Source organism: Brachyistius frenatus, unplaced genomic scaffold, assembly GCF_029030835.1.
Source record: "Brachyistius frenatus isolate BFR_SWC_R1_liver_20210118 unplaced genomic scaffold, ASM2903083v1 Contig_124, whole genome shotgun sequence".
Classification (NCBI taxonomy): Eukaryota; Metazoa; Chordata; class Actinopteri; family Embiotocidae; genus Brachyistius; species Brachyistius frenatus.
The window spans coordinates 1,000,087-1,018,308 of record NW_027210723.1 but is presented as its reverse complement, the minus strand read 5'-3'; the positions used below and the strand labels follow the sequence as shown (position 1 = coordinate 1,018,308).

Sequence of the window (18,222 nt, the reverse complement as noted above, 5' to 3'; positions counted from 1 at the left end):
GGTTGTTCCCTTCGGTGTGCACGTCTCCCACCTCCTCAACCTGTGTAGGACAGAGGCGGCCTACAATGACAGCACAGAGCTTAGCACATCGTTACCACGTGTGATGAATATTTTAGCACGCCAAAGTCAGTAAGGGGGACAGATGCTTTTTACCGGTGGTCCCCATGTTCGTTTTTGATCTGCTGTAATGTGCCACTGAAGTCCAACACTTCACCTGCCATTCTGTGTCAATGCCATGCATAATAGATTAAACCAAGCCATTCACATTTTCATTAATAGCAATGTGTAATGTAGGGGCAATACATTCCTATAAATTCCTAGTCATGGCTGGACTGGCCCTTACCTCCAACCTGACAAACTTAACCAATTATGAATCAAGGTAATAAGACAAAATCAAGATTCTGTGAATGTTAGGCAGTGGGTAACTGAAGGGGTTGGGAGACTGCCCTTGATATCCTCTCTTGCATATGTTGCTTTCAGCTTTAGAGAAGGATCAGTGCAAATGGCATCATTCCTCTTCTCCCTACTACAATGTCCTCCACATCTCCTTGAAGTAAATCTGGATAGCTTAGAGTGGTCGTATTTTCCTCAACAATAAATTGAAGCAGACAGTTTGAGAGATGGTCTGGCTTGAATCTAAGACTTTGTGAAAGCTTTCCACTCCCAGCTATTCTATGAAGGTTGTGGAGTGGTCAGTCTACATCAAGATATTCTGCATCATTTGCACAGCAGCTATGGCTCTTTGTGAAACCAATAAGTTTGCAGGCCTGGATGAGAGTTGCTAATTGGGTGAGAGTCTCTTGCTGTATCAGCTGGCCACTAGCTAGTCGCTGATAATGATACACATCCACCTTCTGAAAATAGGCTGTCAAACTGCAGAAACACAGGTTGGTCAACAACTTGGACTCCATGTGACTGCGGGAGCTAAGAATAAGCAGAAACCTTAGCACATTAACAGTCACCATGAAGTCAGCCAGCCATCAAAGACAGGGTATTAATAGATCAGAACTGTGTCTTCAGGAACAACAACAGTAGAAAGTATGGAATTGCCGGTTTAAAAGCCCTATGGCTGTTTTACCTACGAAATCTTCAAAGAAATAACTGGTGCAAAAAAATATTATAGGAATCCATGAAACCAAGAAGCCACACAACATCAAACACAGAGCACCTTTCTATTTCTTCAAACCCAATTATGATTGAAAGATTTATCATAAAGCTGTTTCCAGGAGAGAGGTGCACACCATAATTGAAGCCTCTGATGCTCAGTCCTTTCTTAAGTCAGGTCAGGTATAAAATAACATGATGGCTAATGAGGTAGAGTGACACAGGCATGAAAAAAAAAAGACAATAACATCTGCGCCAGCCTCTGAGCTCACTTTTGTTGACCGTGACTACTTTTCCTGACAATAAACTCCGTTACTTGCATTGTGGAAAATTATCCATTGAGAAACAACACCACCGATGATAGGTCATAAATCGTTAATGCTATTGGAAGAAGCTTGCAGTTTCAATGTATTCACAGAAGGTTGGAATTCTTGAGATAGTTGTGTCCAGCTGTCTCAAGTATTGTGCATCATCTTGGCTTTTGATTCATCTGAAAAGAACAATTGCCTGACCTACTTATGGATGCTCTACAGCTCAACCTGCTATATATTTTATATTTTGCTGCAGTGGAGCCAAAAAAAACAACTTGTTGTTTTATGAGCATTCTTTGTTAGACAAACAGAAACACTGAGTCCTGAGAGCCTATTGTCGCTCACAGGCTAAGGTATTCACACCAGGACTTATAGGATGGACACAAAAGGACACTCTCTCCAACTGTCCCCAAACACTGCCTTTCAGTTGTGATGTCAGGGAAAATATAGCATTCTTGCCAAAATATTGTTTACTTCTTAATAATGTCAGAACACCATATATCAACTAAAAATCCTCTAACCTATTTAGGTGTTCCCACAAAGACTGAGTTTATATGTTACAAAGCTTTGGAAAGATTCCCTCTTGAATTAACAATACCACACTCAATGTACACTTTTCATTTAAAGATTACAGAACAAATCCTGACGCTTGTATTCCTAACCGCAGTTATTACAATCAGCTGTGACATATAAATAAAAGTGACGCGATACTTCATCTGATTCTGTCATGGACGTTGTCCTAAATCAAGCTGGCGTTTTAAGAAATTGAATCCTGTCCACCGCAGTCACCCAGTGGGACCTGACCATGTGTGCTGCCAGTCACACTGGGACTGTGTGTGTGACCCCTTGACCACAGAGCCCATTCATTAATTGTCATACAACGAGCCCACACCGCCCCCTCCTCTTTCTTGCAGGCCCATTGCAATCCCCTTGCCACATATCATCTTCACCTCATCTGAAACAACAACAGCCCCTCAGCTGCTGTTTGGCCTTTCCTCGGGCCAGGTCCTCTCAGTCCGTACAACCACTAGCCAACTGGTGGAACTGTTTCTGTTTACTCACCCTTTTGCCCTCTTTGCCTGGTTCCCCTGGCTGACCTGGCACTCCAGCTAATCCCTGGGGAAAGGACATGTATTACAGTGAACTGGGTAATACGTTTAGCATCGCAGGAAGATATTGTGACTTGCTTCTGACAATAACTGTTGCAGACAGATGTTTGTGCCACATGTTCTCAGCAGACCAGTGGGTAACAAGTGGGCTTATTTGCAGTGATAGGAAACAAAGCATTAGCTCTGTATGAACAGATAGAGGGGAGCATGTACAGCTGCAGTTTCCATTCTTACTCATGAGCAGCTTCTAGGTGACTTATCCACTATCCTGTTAATAGGCAATTTGCAGCCTCAGTTGATCAGAGCTTCATTCCATTATTCTACAAAGTATCTTGATAAGAAACTATTAGCGAGTTAATCAAGGTATATGCTGAGTCGTGATTTTGTTTTGCAGTTCTTGTGCAAGGATATGCTTATGGTGCTTCAATAATTGATTGTTGAACCAAATAGTTGTGCTTAAGTGAGAGAGAGAACATGTTAGGTGCACTTTAAACAAGAAAAAAACTAATGAATAAGAGAGTCTACACTTGAATCTGGTGATTAATATGTTAACTTGTCTCCTTTATCACCTGGAGGGCCCTTAAAGTGGCAGATTAAGTTTAAAGTTTAGAAGAAAATCAAACTAAAAAATACATAATGTGTCAAAGAGAACTATAGTAATTTAAAGTACCTGATCTCCTTTGAGGCAATCATTGTCAGCCTAAGATTCAAACAAATAAAAAAATGCATTTCAGTCAGTATAAAAACTCAAGACACGTGATTCATACAGTATAAAGTATAACAATACATGTTTACTAGCTATAGGCAAGTGACCCATTTTGTCATGAGGTAATTAGCCTTGTCCACGATGACCTCAAGAGAAGTTAGGGAATGATGATTACATCTCTTCAGACACCCTGCTGTCCACGGTCAGGAAAGGGCAGACAGAGTCGTCTCACCACCGGGGCCACAGAATGAACACAAGGCCACATACAGCATCTCAGCTTTCAAGTACAAGCCAAATAATTGGGGTCCTTTTTAAATTGACATCCAAAAGTCAACGACCGTTGACTTTTCTTGGAAACAGCTGCACAGACGGACATTGATGTTCATGTTAAGACAGACGCCTCATGCAAAGCCACAAAAGGAAAGAAAAGCTAACAAGGGGACTGACAACCTTCAGATTTTTTTGCAGCTGTATATATAAAAAGAGAGAAGACAGCTCTGACCTGTGACACCTTAAATAAAACATTTCTCAGTCTCCCTGTAGTTGTTTTGCTAATGAATCAATTATTAATGTACAATGGTACAATGGTCTTCAGTTGGATTGCGAGCACCGAGTCTTGACCTTGGGTAAGAAGCAATACAATGCAAATCCACTAGTATAACAAGTTCCTCCCCAACATTTTCTGCTCAAACTCGCCAACCAATTTACGAGCATGATGTGAGAAAAGTTTGCAAAAGCAATGTTTGCTTGTTGGGGAATGATCGTTACTTTGCTGGTCCTTATAAATGTAAAACTAGTATTAGGGAGCAGCTAATGAATGGTGATAGTGTTCTGTGAGTATCATAAGCACTTTGGTGACATAAAAGGGGCAAGCCAGCAGCAGTGGGATGCAGTTTTTGTATCACTCCAGTGCTGATTAAAACTGGCAGGCTGATCCCCTCATGATGTGCTCATAATTAGATAACCACCCGCAGTATACCTTTAATCTGTAACAGCCGTCAACTCCCAGGCCACAATGCATTGAGAGTTATGTGCGTTTGCATCTGCGCACCACACATTCACTATGTGTGTTGATAGGCGACTACGCAACCCTCTGCGAGTTCATATATCTGCTGTCTGCTGACATACGTAACTTCGATTAACGTGTGCAGGGGAGTGGGTACATTTCTGGGTTATGTTGTCTGTCTTCCGGATTTTACACGACCAGAGAAAAAAACGCAAGTGCATCTTGTCCAATTATAAGATCGAAATACATAAAGCGTGGTGTCGCTCCTTCCGGGTGCCTGTAAATGCAAGCAGTCTGCAGGGACAGCCACCAACCCAATAAGAGCATGTCTCACCCATGTAGGATACAGTCAGTGACTACCTGTCAACCTCCACCCCCCACCCCGAGGCTCGGCGCTCCACTCTTCTCTGCCTGGCTGCTCATCCTGATCCTTTTTGGCCCGACTGAGGATGCCCACTGAGCCCTGTCTATCTGCTCCTTGTTTGACCCATTCCCAGGCGACGGTAATGTGACACAGAGACTGCTCACCTGAGTGCCTCGCTTTCCATCTCAGTGGGCCACATGTTTTAACGCAGTGCGTAGCGTCTGGTCAGCCAAAAAGGCTGTGATATTTACCGAGCTCGGTCGAGCCGTTTCAGGTCACGCCCCCATGAGTACATTTCAACATTTCTAGCGCTTCTGAATGTCCTTACATATACAGCTAGCATAATGAGATGTAAATGAAACAGTGTGAACTTACAGGCTGCCCCGAAGTTCCCGGCAGACCGGCATCACCCTGCAAAGGAAGATATTAATTAGTGAAAAGCTGAACTTCAGCTCAGAACATCTTTATCATACTCAACTAAATATATTTTTGACTATTAAACATCTAACCTTGAGGCCATGCATCATGTTTGTGACAAAAACTTAAAGTCAGGGAAAATTAGATTCACTATGCATAGCAGTAATATTTCAATATATGCACTGTGCCATAGGAGACCATCAACTTGTATTTACTGTATGTCATGAAATGAAGCGTGTCTGATGACTTTCACACTGTCAGACAACTGGCAGGTGGGCTGGTGGCTTTAAATGCGACAGGCCTTAAAATAAACACATTCGTACTCTCATATGAAACCTTTGCGGTATTAACAGCGGACAGGCATGATAACACTGTTTGGTGAATGTGACATACAAGCAGTCACAAACAGTCATATAAGGAAAGAAAGAGATGTTGTTTGACGCCAGCATTATCTAATGTAAGCAGTGATCTCCCATGCTTTTTATGGCCTGCCTTGTTTTTTTTGCCTTTAAAGATAAAACTCGTCTATCACTGTCTAGTATTTCTGTTGCTCTACCCCCTTTTCACCTCAATCCCAACAACACTTCATAAAGCACCAAGCTGAGAATCAGTGGACTTCATAGCTGGCGACGTCCTTTTATCAGATGTGGATGAAAGAAAGAAAGTGCTTTCAGTTCATATCCATTTTGTTGACTAAATGAATGTCACAGCTAAAATATGCCTGCTATGGGATATTCAGGGGACTCATTACTTTATGCTTCCGAATCTGCCTCCCTCTGTCAGTTTCAATACAAACAAACCCCCGCCCCCTTCCCCCCGCCCCCCTCCTCCACCGCCCTCCCATCCGGAAAATAGGATAAAATACCCTGTGATTCTCTGTTGTCTTCACAGAAACACACAGGCCTCATTATAACTTCAAGGCTGGCAGACAGTGCATTGCACCTACAATTATGCGGTGAGTTCTACCAAAAAACAACAACACACACACATGAAAAAAAGGAAAAAGCCACAATAAGGGAGGCAAAATAAAAGAGCAGGAGATATGGCAACTAATTACAGGGAAAACATTCCATCTCATACATGGAAAATAATCCCACTGTGGGATGAAAAGAGAAGAAAACTTTAAAAAGACCAGTATTTCCTGCATTGCATCAAGAGTTAATCTAATTCATATCACTGACATTGGTGAACAGATTATAAAGGAGAATGAGGTTGCGCATCAAACTCCTCAGATGCACCTCCAGCTTGTCTTAAACCCCAAGCTTAAGAAACCATACACAGCCTACTGTACAGAACATGTAACCACTGGGTTCTTAACATTCAAAAACAAATGTTGAATATACTCCAAATCCTCCAATTCACGTTTTTGCTGTCAGCTTTAGTAACATAAAAAAAAAAAAGCTGTTTAGGAAGGGTGAGATAAAGGGATTTGTTAGGTATGTCCATTACAAAAACATATTCCTATGAATATACAAATACCCTGCAAATACAATGAGAAGAACATTTTTGCCTCAGCCGGGATAAAAGCTACACTACATGACCATCAACAAGGTCTCGCTATGTTATGATAGCTATAACAATATCCTTTAGCTGGCCATGTTTGGAGTAGCAATCATAGCAGCACTTCAAACAGATGGGCGAACACATTATTGAGACTGGGATTACAGCTCATGAAAGTCATTCCCTCAAGTATGTATTTTTTATCAGTGAGAGAAAAACTAAAACTATTACAGTGCCATTTTGTCCAGCTCCGTATGTACTGCAGACTCACTCACTTTGCTTCCTTTGGGACCAACTGGACCAACTGGACCAACTGGCCCTGGGTCACCTTTCAGACCCTGAGAACAAAAACAAATTACAATACGTTGAGGTATATTTTCTTTTTCGGTTGGACTGATGGGTTAAAAAAAAAAGTTAAAAAAAATAACCCAACATGTGTTACTGCATGTCAGTATGTTGATACTCTGCAGACAAGTATCACAAACAGGTGTGATATTCTCATGCCAGTTACAGCCGGTCAATGAGATAAAAGCAGGCGATGTCAATCACGAGACGCTGCATGTAGTAAAATCCTGCTGAGAGATTCACAATCAGCTTCTTACGCCGTGTCTGCCCCCGATCCCTTCCCTTGTTTTCCCCTCGTTGCACTCAGCAAGGACAGCGGTTGTCATTGCTTTCCCAGCTCGAAGCAGAGAGCTGCGGGGTGGGATTGAACTACACGCAAGCTCAGGGCAAAGGCAAGCCTCTCGGTGGTGAAATGTGAAAAGTAGAAGGACGGCTCAATAGAGTGATAGCTGATGAATGAGCCTTGACACATATTGACAGGCTAAATTTGCAGCAAGCCTTGTTAGGTGTGACATATTTGGGCCAGTAGCGCCAACTCTTTGAAATAGGTTAGGGGGGGGGGGATGGGAAAGATGGGGAGCGAGAGCGTCCTGTAAAATGATTCAGAAATACAATAATTTGTCATGGTTAAATTTAGAGTCAGATAGGCTATTAATAGTGAATTATATATCAGCAGAGGATGATTACCTACCCTTATCACATTAAGTCTTGCTACCAGAAACATGATTAATTTATTGCCTATTCCCTGCAAGCTTCATCTTAAACCTACCATTCAGAAGACAGAAGTGTCAAATGATTGCCTATACGTCAATGATGCAACAGAAATACAGCTTCCCATTGGATGCATGTATACTGAAATTACTTTATCAAATTATATCCATTTATTTTGTCCCTCAGCCCACACACACTGTCAATATGAGGGCAGCTGTCTCAGTGAGCCTAGTTCGTTATTTAAATCAACAGCCTCACCACTTTGCTGCGGCAATCTGACACAAGAGGACCCACAAGCAAATTTCCCACTTAGGTATTATCAGAGCTGTGGCACAAATTAAGGAGCATCGGAGTACCGGGCTCATCTGATAACAAGGATGTAAACAACTTCAGATTCTCTCGATTACACAAGTTTATCTGATTAATCAATGAATTTTGCCTCCATTTTTCATACCAAGGATATCTTGTCTGGTTGTTATTATTGTGAAAGGAGTCCCGTAACACAAACATGTTTTCTTGTTATCGCGATCCTTTAGTTATTTTGAAAAATGAATCATCAGGGTGGATGTTTGCTCCTGTTCTTTGTGCTTGTGAGTTAAGACCACTGGTGGAGCTTGACAAAGGTCAAAGACTGGGAGAGTTGTATATTTAATACACAAACGACCCAAACTAGAGTCACCTACAAAAAGCTAACCACTCGTAAAAAAAAAAATCCAAAAAACAGCAAATAAAAAAAACTCTAAGCTTGAATCATACATAGAGTCTATTATGAACATCCTAAAAATAACATAAATCAGAATTACTAATTCATACTGTCAATATGTAGGGCTTATGTAGTGATAAATACTGAGGTTATGTTTTACATTAAAGTTGCAAAATGAACTTCCCTTCTCCAGCATCCACCCCTGCAGACTGATAACACAAGACAATATGTTTACAAAAGAGCTGACAGGCAACTGCCATATTTCAAAGTGAATAATACAACTGCAATACACTTTTGTAAGGTGCTGTGTTATTGTTTCAGTGGCACATGTCCTTATCACAAAATCAGGTCAGACAGAAGCTCAGTCAGCCAACAAGTCCCTCTCTCACCACAGCTGATGGCCGTTCACCACGTTTCACAGTCAAACTAAGCTCTGCAGCTGCTGTAGCTAATGTATGTGCCTCTAAAAGGTTTTTTACTGGTAAATTCTGGTATTTATAATGTACTAAAAGTGCACACTGATGAACGATACTATAGCTAAAAACTTGGCACAACTGTGTGATTATTCAAATGACTGCAGTGTTGTCAGTTAAGTGACCTATAAAGAAGACAGGCACTGTGGGACAGCACAGCATCTGGACTTGTCTGTTGTAATGTACATAAGAACAACCGGAGCAATTAAAAGTGAGCCTTTACTTTTTTATGGCTGAGGACTTTGGCAGTCTTTCAAATTTAGCATGAAATCTTATTCATGGACATAAAATGAACACAAGTAATTACCAGTTTAATCAGTTTTTGCTCTAACGGTCTCATTTTGCTTCAGACATCACAGTACACCATGCGTTCTGATCATTCACTCTGCTTTTTGGTATTAAGTATGAATCTATAAACAATTGTTTGTCAAAAGACGGATACTTGGCAGACTTCTGCCAAGGCATATAGTCTACTCATTTATGATATGCAAATCTCCAAATGCAATCACAAAACATGTCTGGATATATTTCCTAAACTATTAAAACATTGTCAAAATAAACTTGTCTGAAGCTGAAGCCTCACATCTCAGCTGTTGTCTCAGTTATCCACTATGAAACCTCAGTCTTCCAGTGCTCCATAACGACTTCTTGCACCAAGTTTGAGAAAGTACAGGTGTATACCAAAAGATTACTGGTACTTGTAAATGTGGACTCGTATATGGAGTCATTATATTTCTAGAATTGTCTATGTTTTGTCACTATTGAACTTGATTTGAATAGAGATGACATTTAGGAGGTCAAATGCCCTATGTTAATGAAAGCGAAAAATAATTGGATGTATCTAACAAGGATATACGCCAAAGTTGAATGGGTTCTTCCTCATGCTACACCTTTCCACCTAGCTTATGAGAATTGCTCCAGTAGCTTTTCCTTAATCCACAGACAAACAAACAAAAAAACAAACACAAACCGTATCAATAAAATAACCTCGTTGGTGAAATTAAACAAGCCTGCATATTTATTTAGTCAAAGAACATTTATATGATCATTGTAAAGAAATGATTCAGTGTTTTCATAACATCCTTTGTTTGTTGTTAAAGTTAATAGAAATGTTTCATTCATTTTTATTCATTCAGTTATCTCCTTAAGGATACCAGAAATCAAATATATAAAAAACAAATAATGTATTTAATTAAACTGATACATGACAAGGTTTGTTTAAAAACAATGAGCCAAAATCTAAATACTGTCACTAATGTAAATGCTGTAAATGTTGTAAAATGTGTTACCTGCCAACTGTTGGTGTAGAGTGAAGCAAAAAAAAAACTCTCGCGGTTTATCTCCATTTTCCAAAACTCCATCAGCAGAGAATTATTAAACATTCATCATTCATTACAGACTCATTCAAGTGAAATTAAGTGGATTAAGGACTTTTTGTCATCAGTCAGTTAATAGAAACACTAAAGAGTTGGAATAGAAAAGGAAGAAAAGACATACTTATTTAAATTTTGAATTATGTCAAACAGCTCTTTTTAATACATATTTGTAAGACTATACACACTGTTTTTGAGACTACAGCCCATAAGACATCTGCAGTAATTTCTGGAAACCCATTTCAATTTCGTAAAATGTTGATTTGAGGCAATATTTGATATACTAAGGAGAGGATAAGACAGTAAGTCAGAGCAAATAACTGATTAGAATAGTTAACGAAACAATAACTGAAATGCTGTTCTTAACTATACTGTTTAAAATCGTCTCACCTGAGCAACACCAAAATTATTCTATTGTACTGTATGCTCATAACTGTCAGAAAGGTCCAATCTCTGAAGAAGGAAACATCTAATGACCCCTTAAGGGAAAAAGGCAATGATTTTTTTTTTTTTTTTTTTTTTATCATCCTACCTTCCACACTATAGTCTAGTTAAGATGCTGTCCTCCTATCTAATGGACTCTGTCCTGAGCCCATAAGCCCAATTCAGCTGCACAATGACATGGAGGGAGACGTAGACAAGAGGTGCAGGATATATTGTTAGCTTCCATTGTGAGCTTTGGGTTTTGTTGCATTTACAGGGAAGGATGAGGGCATGGAGAAAGGAGCTGGGAATAGGCCGGCGCTGGCTGTGTGGCTGTTGTTCCTGCAGCACGAGGTCAGAACACTGTGGGGAGCTGTGCACACTTGCTTGCTAATTACACACACCACTGTGTCTCGTCACTCCTGAAGCGGTGGGGCCACAAGACAATCTGGCAACTCCCCAGCACAAGACAACTAAAACAAGCAAATAAACAGAGCCGGGGAAGTAGGGATGAACAAATGCAGTCTAATTATGTTTACTTATAGCTTTTACCAGCCAGAGCAGCTGCAGGTCAATGTCCTTGTCTGACAACAGGTAGAATGATCGCAGGTTTTAGTTGCTGTACACAAATTAATCATCTCAAACTATATGGCTCACTGGGGAGAGGGTGAATTAAAATTGTAGATATATTGTGAACAGTTTGGTGGGGAAATGTTGTTCTACTGAATGACAGGCCTTTAAAGCTCCGTGGAACAGGATCTGTAAGTAACACAGATATCTTGAGTGCCGGCCTACAAATGCCAGGGAGGTTACAGCAGGAAATGCCTTTTGTGACTTTCCATTTGCTCAGCAATACACCACCACATACAGCATAGTATAAGACTAATCACACTGACATGGATTTGTGGAAACGATATCTTATTAGCATGTCTATTACAGTCCTTGAATACATACAGTTTACTGAGGTAACCTAAACAAGGGTTCATTGTGTGAGAATATGAGAGTACACTGCCAGGGATCCTCCGCTGCAAAGGATATCATATTCTGTCAGTGTTTCTTGAATCTTTTCTGTGACACTTCGCTCTTCAGCTGAACATCCCGTCTCCACGAATGTAACTTGAATTACCCACAAGATAACGCGCTGTGCACTCCCTCTCTCCCGTAGGAGATGTATCTGCAAAATGATCCCAGATCACATGCTCATACATAGAATTCTGGCTTATCAGGTTTCTACTTGAGCTTTAAATAACATACTAGCTTTAAAAATGGAATATGAGCTAATTGCAGTAAAAGGACAGATCGGGTAATAAGAGTAACAGGAGTGGCCACGGTAAGTAGGTTAACTGAAATCATCAAATAAGTGTCTTTGTGCAACATAAAAAGTCTTTAATTTGTTTACACTCAGTGACAGTAAGCTACCTCTTTCCTGCTTTTCACCATGCTCTCCAATTTTACCGTCTAATTAAATAGAGGACCAGGACAATGAGAAGTTAATGAAGTTAAAGTTGAATTATAAGTTTTGAGAGAAGAATTACAAGACAGAACAACATTTAATTATCTAGCTGAGTGTTTTCTTTAAAATGAAAGCAATTTAGACAAAATCTAACGAAATTGAGTCAACCGCAACTGAAAAAACAGATACAAAGATTTGTGGAGGTATATTTACTGTATATGCAGTATTAGATATACACTATCACATGATCCACCTTTGTAATGTACGTCTCAGAATAGCTCTTCTGTTCAGTTACTGCAAATAATGTCTTTGGGACTTTTACGCCTCTTACAACTGCTTACTGCAAGTGATTAACTGGTATGAAGAGGCGGCCTTAATGCAGTCTTATTTAGTCAATGAGGCTCGACTTCATCCACTCATTTATGGAGACATTGGGGATACTGGTTTTAACCCATTAATCCTCTGCTCTCGATGTTCACTGAAGAGACATGGGGAAAGATTCCCACCACCGTATAAATCAAATACAAGGGTTAAGTCAAGAAATCAAATGAATCATAGAAACGGCACAGCTGTGGAAAATACTAATTGACAATGAACACTCCCATCACAGCATAATATATACTGTAATTTCTTTGGCAGGGAGACTTTCCATAGATTTTCTGGTAGATGCAAACAAGGAAAAAAATAAATGTATTGTATCCATTATAATAGATGGCTGAAACTTATGGGATTATTTATTTTTAAAAAAAATACACGAAAGTCAAAATGAACAATTCTGAATATCAATATTTTTAATATTACCACTGGATCACATGCCTACACGTATGTAAAATGAGTCCCCTCAGCTATACAAAGCATCTTAGAGCCCATCATTGTCTTGGTTTAATGGCACACAATTGTTCGGGTCCACTGTCACTGTTCATCAGCACAATTTTGTTTTCAACTAACACTGAAAAACCTACTCTGTGCAGCACCGAAGTACACTCAGGAAATTGGTTGTTCTTTACGGAACAGTCTGACATTTTCAGAATGAAACTTGTTTTCCATCTTACTGGGCATCAGAGGAAAAGACGGGTGTCAGTGTCATCTTTGTGACAGGTCCACTGCTTGTTTACGTATCTCGGCTCAAAGACAAAACCCAGGTGACTCTTGGATGTATTGGTGACTGGCTTGCTAGATAACAAGACACATCAGGTTTGCAGCACATCTCTTTCACTTTTGATTTAGCTCGACCAGCTGTCTTTGTGCAAAGCTAGGCTACACACATCCCAGATCCATCCATTATTATCCATAATGGGTATCTGAAATGCTGGACAAACACACCTGCTTGGAGCAATGCTTCATATATATGCTATGCCATTTCTCAACTTTCCTTTGTTTCAAATCACTCAGGGAAGTGGGGCACCATATAATAAATCCCTTGAGGGTGGTAAGCCATGTGAGCTTGACCAAAGAAAGCCCCACTGCCTTGATATGCACAAAGATCAAAAACAAGTCACTTCTCTAGGAAAACATATTTGTGTCCCAGACCCAGACTAAACTGCTGGCAGGACATAAGTAAAAAAAAAAATGAAAAAAAAAATATGAAAGTTTCCCTTTCCATATTTCTAATCACTGACTGAATACCGATAATAAGACTGAGGATCTCTTCTGGTTACAAAGTCTCCGACTGAGCACCATTAACGATGCAGCCTGCCACTCACACAGAGAGCAGAGGGGAGCAGGACGTCCTCTCAACACACCCTTCGTCCAAATTAGCCAATGTATAAACTCAGTGCAAATCAAACACTTCCTGCTGATGATATTTCCAAAAGCTACTGATCATTAACACAATGTTACACTGACCATAATATGTCATGACAAATATATACGTAGCGAATTAATATTTGTACAGCAGCAGCAGATGAATGTAAACATAGCGGATCCCTCATTCCCTGAACAGGCTTGTACTCAATGTGCTCATGTGCAAAATTAGAAAATAACATCAACTGCTGATTTTGCAAAGTTTGGAGTAGCTGTTTATTTGTCTTGTTAAAGGGTTAGAAACTGTCTCAGTGTCTCCACTCTCCTTCCAGTTTAATACGCCGCTGATGTCCAGTCAGCTGGAGCCCGGGCTGAACCAGTGAGAGAAGGAAGAGGAGCTATTCACAACCTCTGTTTCCTCCTGATTACTAAAGCACCAACAGCAATCAGTAAATAATGTACATGGTCTGAGAAATCATGTACATTCAAAGTCTTCAATTACAGTTAATGTCATGTTATGACTACAGATCAGTTCTGGATGCGTATGGAGTTAATGTCCCGTTAGGTGGTCTCACTCTCCTTCAAATTTCTATGTAAATAAACTTGATCATGTCATTCATATGCAAATGTGGACATGAAGTCAAGTGGCTTTTCAAGCTGTCAGCTGCTACTTACCTTGGAACAAAGGGACCCATGCTGGTTGTGGGGAGACAAACTAATGCTTGAGTTTGCAGCCTGCCAATCCTGTCTTTTCTCTTCAACTTTGATTTTACTTGGTTTACAGCTCACCTGCAATTTATTGTTCCGGCTAACGCAGAGAAAAACTGATGGAATTGATAAGAAAGGAGAGCAAGTAAGCAAGAAGTACAGAATCCACCCTGTCTGTATCCTTCCAAGTTTATATATTTACTTGATTATTTCTTTAAAACAGCAGCAACAGTGGCCCACCTGTGTTCATAATTGTCATCAGCAAACGTACCATTAATGAAACATTCATCAGTGCATAATGCATACACACTGCCTTTAATTGTCCTCATGGAGTTTTCTATTATTTAGAGGAGGATTATAGAAAAGTACATTTTCAGAAATGAGTGTGTAGCAGTTTGAAAAGTGATGAAAACCAGCAGAAATTATACAAACAGAAAATAAATTCCACAGGATCATATCAGTAAATATGCTTCTTGCTCAGTATACTTATCCCTGTTTATTTTTGTTTACTTTCTCTCTCTTAGGGCAGAGCTCAGGTCCATCGCCTGCAGGGGGGCTGATTTCTGTGGCAGCTGTTTGTCCACTCAAGGGGGACATGGTGATGAAAAGAAGTCCCTTTATTAAGCCACTTTAAACTGACTATCTGCACAGCTTCCTGTATATTTACTGAGATTGTGCTATTGTGGCCGAACCAATGCTGTGCAGAATGAAAATACCTTCATTTAACTAATACTTTAAAGGAATGGGGACGAATTTGCTTGCGGCTAAAGCAATGTCACTGAGCAGAATTATAATTAATTGTTTATATGAATTTTAACAAATGATCACTCTGTAGTGCTTCTTATTGTGGTTTATATTTCATACATTAGTTTAATCACTGCAGCCAGATTTTACAGCATGCAATAAAGTGTGACCTGAAATAACACAGGAAGGGCTTACAGTAATTTGAAAAATTAGTTTAGTCCATTAGTATGCCGGAGCTATGGTAGCATACATATCAATTAATTTCACTGCAGAAGGGCATTGCACTTAGATCTACTTCAGATATGACAGGCACCTGAAACAGCCACACAGAAAACCCCGCTTCGCTCCTAACCCCAGGGCATCACACAAAAAATTAAAAGCCTATAATAATTGATTCCCTGACGAAACTAGATCTGGCTGATGTGCAATGTATGGAATATATGTCTGCTGGAGATAGTAGTACTTACCTTCTCTCCATCGATTCCCTTTTGCCCTTCTGATCCAAGCTCCCCCTGCAATGACAAGATTGAAAGTTAAAAGGGAAAGAAAAAAGCCTTGAAAAGTTCATACTTGAATCTGTTTTTTGTTTCCCTTTTACAGCGCGAAAGAAAGATTAAGGAGAAAAATGTTTGCTCAGAAAAGCTTTTTCAGTGTTTCATAAACGAACAGATATTAATTATATACCCTAATGAATACATTTATCCACAAATATTTTTACTGGAAGCATTAAAGAGTTGTAGTACTTTCAAGAAAACAATTTATGCAGAAAATGAATGTCGCAAGGACCTCCGAAAGTTAATCACACCACCCTACAGCTGGACTCAGTGCTGCTATGCTATTCATCATGTATTGTTCTTGGGTTAGTGTAGTCACAAGGATGTGTCTGCACTCACAGGTATAACACACTTGCAGTGATGACAAGACATAAAAAAAAGAAATCCTTTCTAAATGCAACTAACTGCGTTAAAGGGGATGAGAGTATCCAGAAAGTCTTGTACTCAGTGGTGCAAAATTTTTTATGACCGAACTCAACTTCAAATTGAGCTTAGGAAGAAACTTGCTCTTAGATCTCACCAATACTGATGCAAGAACATACTTGGAAATGAAATTTAAAAAAACAAACACACAACTTGGGGAACCAGATGCCCAATTCTATGCATTATTGTTTACTGCGGAGCTCCCTTTAGCAATTTAGCTTCAGCAAAATCCATGACATTTGTGAGATGATCTGTAGTCATTAAATAAGCTGTTAGAGGCTGATTTCCACAAATAACTCTCTGATCACTGATTCTTCCGGAGCTGCCCAGTCTCTGCTTTCCACACACTCTGCCAGAAATGTGTGCGATGTCTTAGAACTTGTTGGCTCTGTTATTAGAGTGTAATCTATACAGTTTAATGCCCTCAGCTGGCCTGTAAAGCTCAAGCAAACTGCCATATTACAGTGTCCAAGGGCAACCATATCATTACTCTTGTAATATCGACAGCTGCAGGAGATTGTTGTTCTCCCAATGAGGCTACCAGAAGATTCTGAAAAAGTGTGTTGCTCAGCCAAAAGTAGTCTGATCTGTACAAGACACCAAACACAGCAATGATGAGTATATAACTACAAACACAGACTCACACATGCATATTACAGCAAAACCACAGCACAGGTTTTTATAAAATATCTCTGGAACAGAAAAAAAAACATTATTGACAAGAAGTTGAGCATGGCTATAAAATACTGTGCATTACCATCAATAGCAATACAACTGCTACTGCTCTTGACTTTTCTTGCGCAATGTTGTGCAACAAAACAGCTTTTGCTGTCTCCTGAACCTCATCTCAGAGAGTGCAAGTGGAGAGAACTGTGCCATTCAGTGTTATTCTATATTCCACATATGAAGGTTCACAAGGGAATAAGTCACCCCACAGTGAGCTTAACATCTACAGTGGATATAGGTCCCGGATTAAGCCATCTTCCACATCCAGGAATAATCTTATTTACGGTCGATGCATAAACAGCTTCAACAACGATTTACAGCACAATCGATCCCTTCAACGCAATGAAATTTCAAATGGATATATACCATGGATATCTTTTCTTGCCATGCATTTTCTTTATTTTTCTGAGAGCAGAATCCCAATCCCACGCCCTCGCCTCTGTTTTCACTACATGAAAATACTGCAGGGCACCTATAGAGGCTTTTCAGTAAGTCTTTGTTGCTGATGACCAGATCTGGCCTCTGTTACTGAAGGAGATTAACACAGGCATCAGAGGTACAACACAATCTCTCTGATGACGATATCATAGAGCTCAAAAAGAAAGCAACAAATTGATTCCAGTAAAACATATTCTATTGGAAGAGCATGCAAAATCTGGACATTTTTGCAGGCCTTAAGGTATGCAACAGCAATACTGGATAACAAAACAAGCCCTTAAAGGCACAAACCACAAGCTTATTTTAAAAGGTATATGCATTTCCCTTCCAGTTTAAGGAACCAATTCGACTGCAATATCTGTCCCTCCTGATTCCCACTGTTGGCCTGGGAGAGGAGTATGTAGACAGTCACATGTTTCTTCAAATACGCATAAAGAAATGCAAGTCATTGGTTTTTCAACTAAGAGCATAGACGTAACTGATGTTCACACTCAGATCCCGGTTCTCTCTGCCCAGACAGCCCAAACATCTAGTCAAAGTTGCTAGTGCAGTGACAAGGACATGATCCCTTTCTGGCTTCCCACCACAGACGACTGCCAACTATGTCTGATGGGGCACACGGCCAAAGGCAGAAACATCTCTGCTTGGGACTGAACTTGCGTCTGTAGCAGCGCCATCTACACGGCACCACCCGTCCAGCCACTTGTTGGTTTAATTTGATTTTGATATGGCTTTGTTTTCTGTCTTGCAGTGATGAGGTCAAAACCAAGCAAGCCAGTGATTCAATCCAATAATGTTAGAAAAGCCTGTCGGAGATGGGCAGTGACAGATAAATCCATAAATCAAAAGTGTCACCTGATATTCTTTACGGCCGTAAACTAAGCAGTA

At 40.1% G+C, this 18,222-nt stretch overlaps 1 protein-coding gene across 9 annotated transcripts in view; it reads right to left on the bottom strand.

The window, feature by feature from the left end:
• col19a1 (collagen type XIX alpha 1 chain) overlaps positions 1–18,222 on the bottom strand; it is a 101,514-nt gene that overhangs the window by 66,627 nt on the left and 16,665 nt on the right. For 6 of the 9 annotated variants that reach the window (XM_069713949.1, XM_069713953.1, XM_069713952.1 and 3 more), the window contains 5 exons: positions 15,661–15,705; positions 6,793–6,855; positions 4,976–5,011; positions 3,195–3,224; positions 2,478–2,531 (listed from right to left, as the gene is read on the bottom strand). In XM_069713949.1, coding sequence (XP_069570050.1) covers positions 2,478–2,531; positions 3,195–3,224; positions 4,976–5,011; positions 6,793–6,855; positions 15,661–15,705 — 228 coding nt within the window. The remainder of the gene's footprint in view (positions 1–2,477; positions 2,532–3,194; positions 3,225–4,975; positions 5,012–6,792; positions 6,856–15,660; positions 15,706–18,222) is intronic. The other 3 variants (XM_069713950.1, XM_069713951.1, XM_069713954.1) reach the window with 3 other exon arrangements.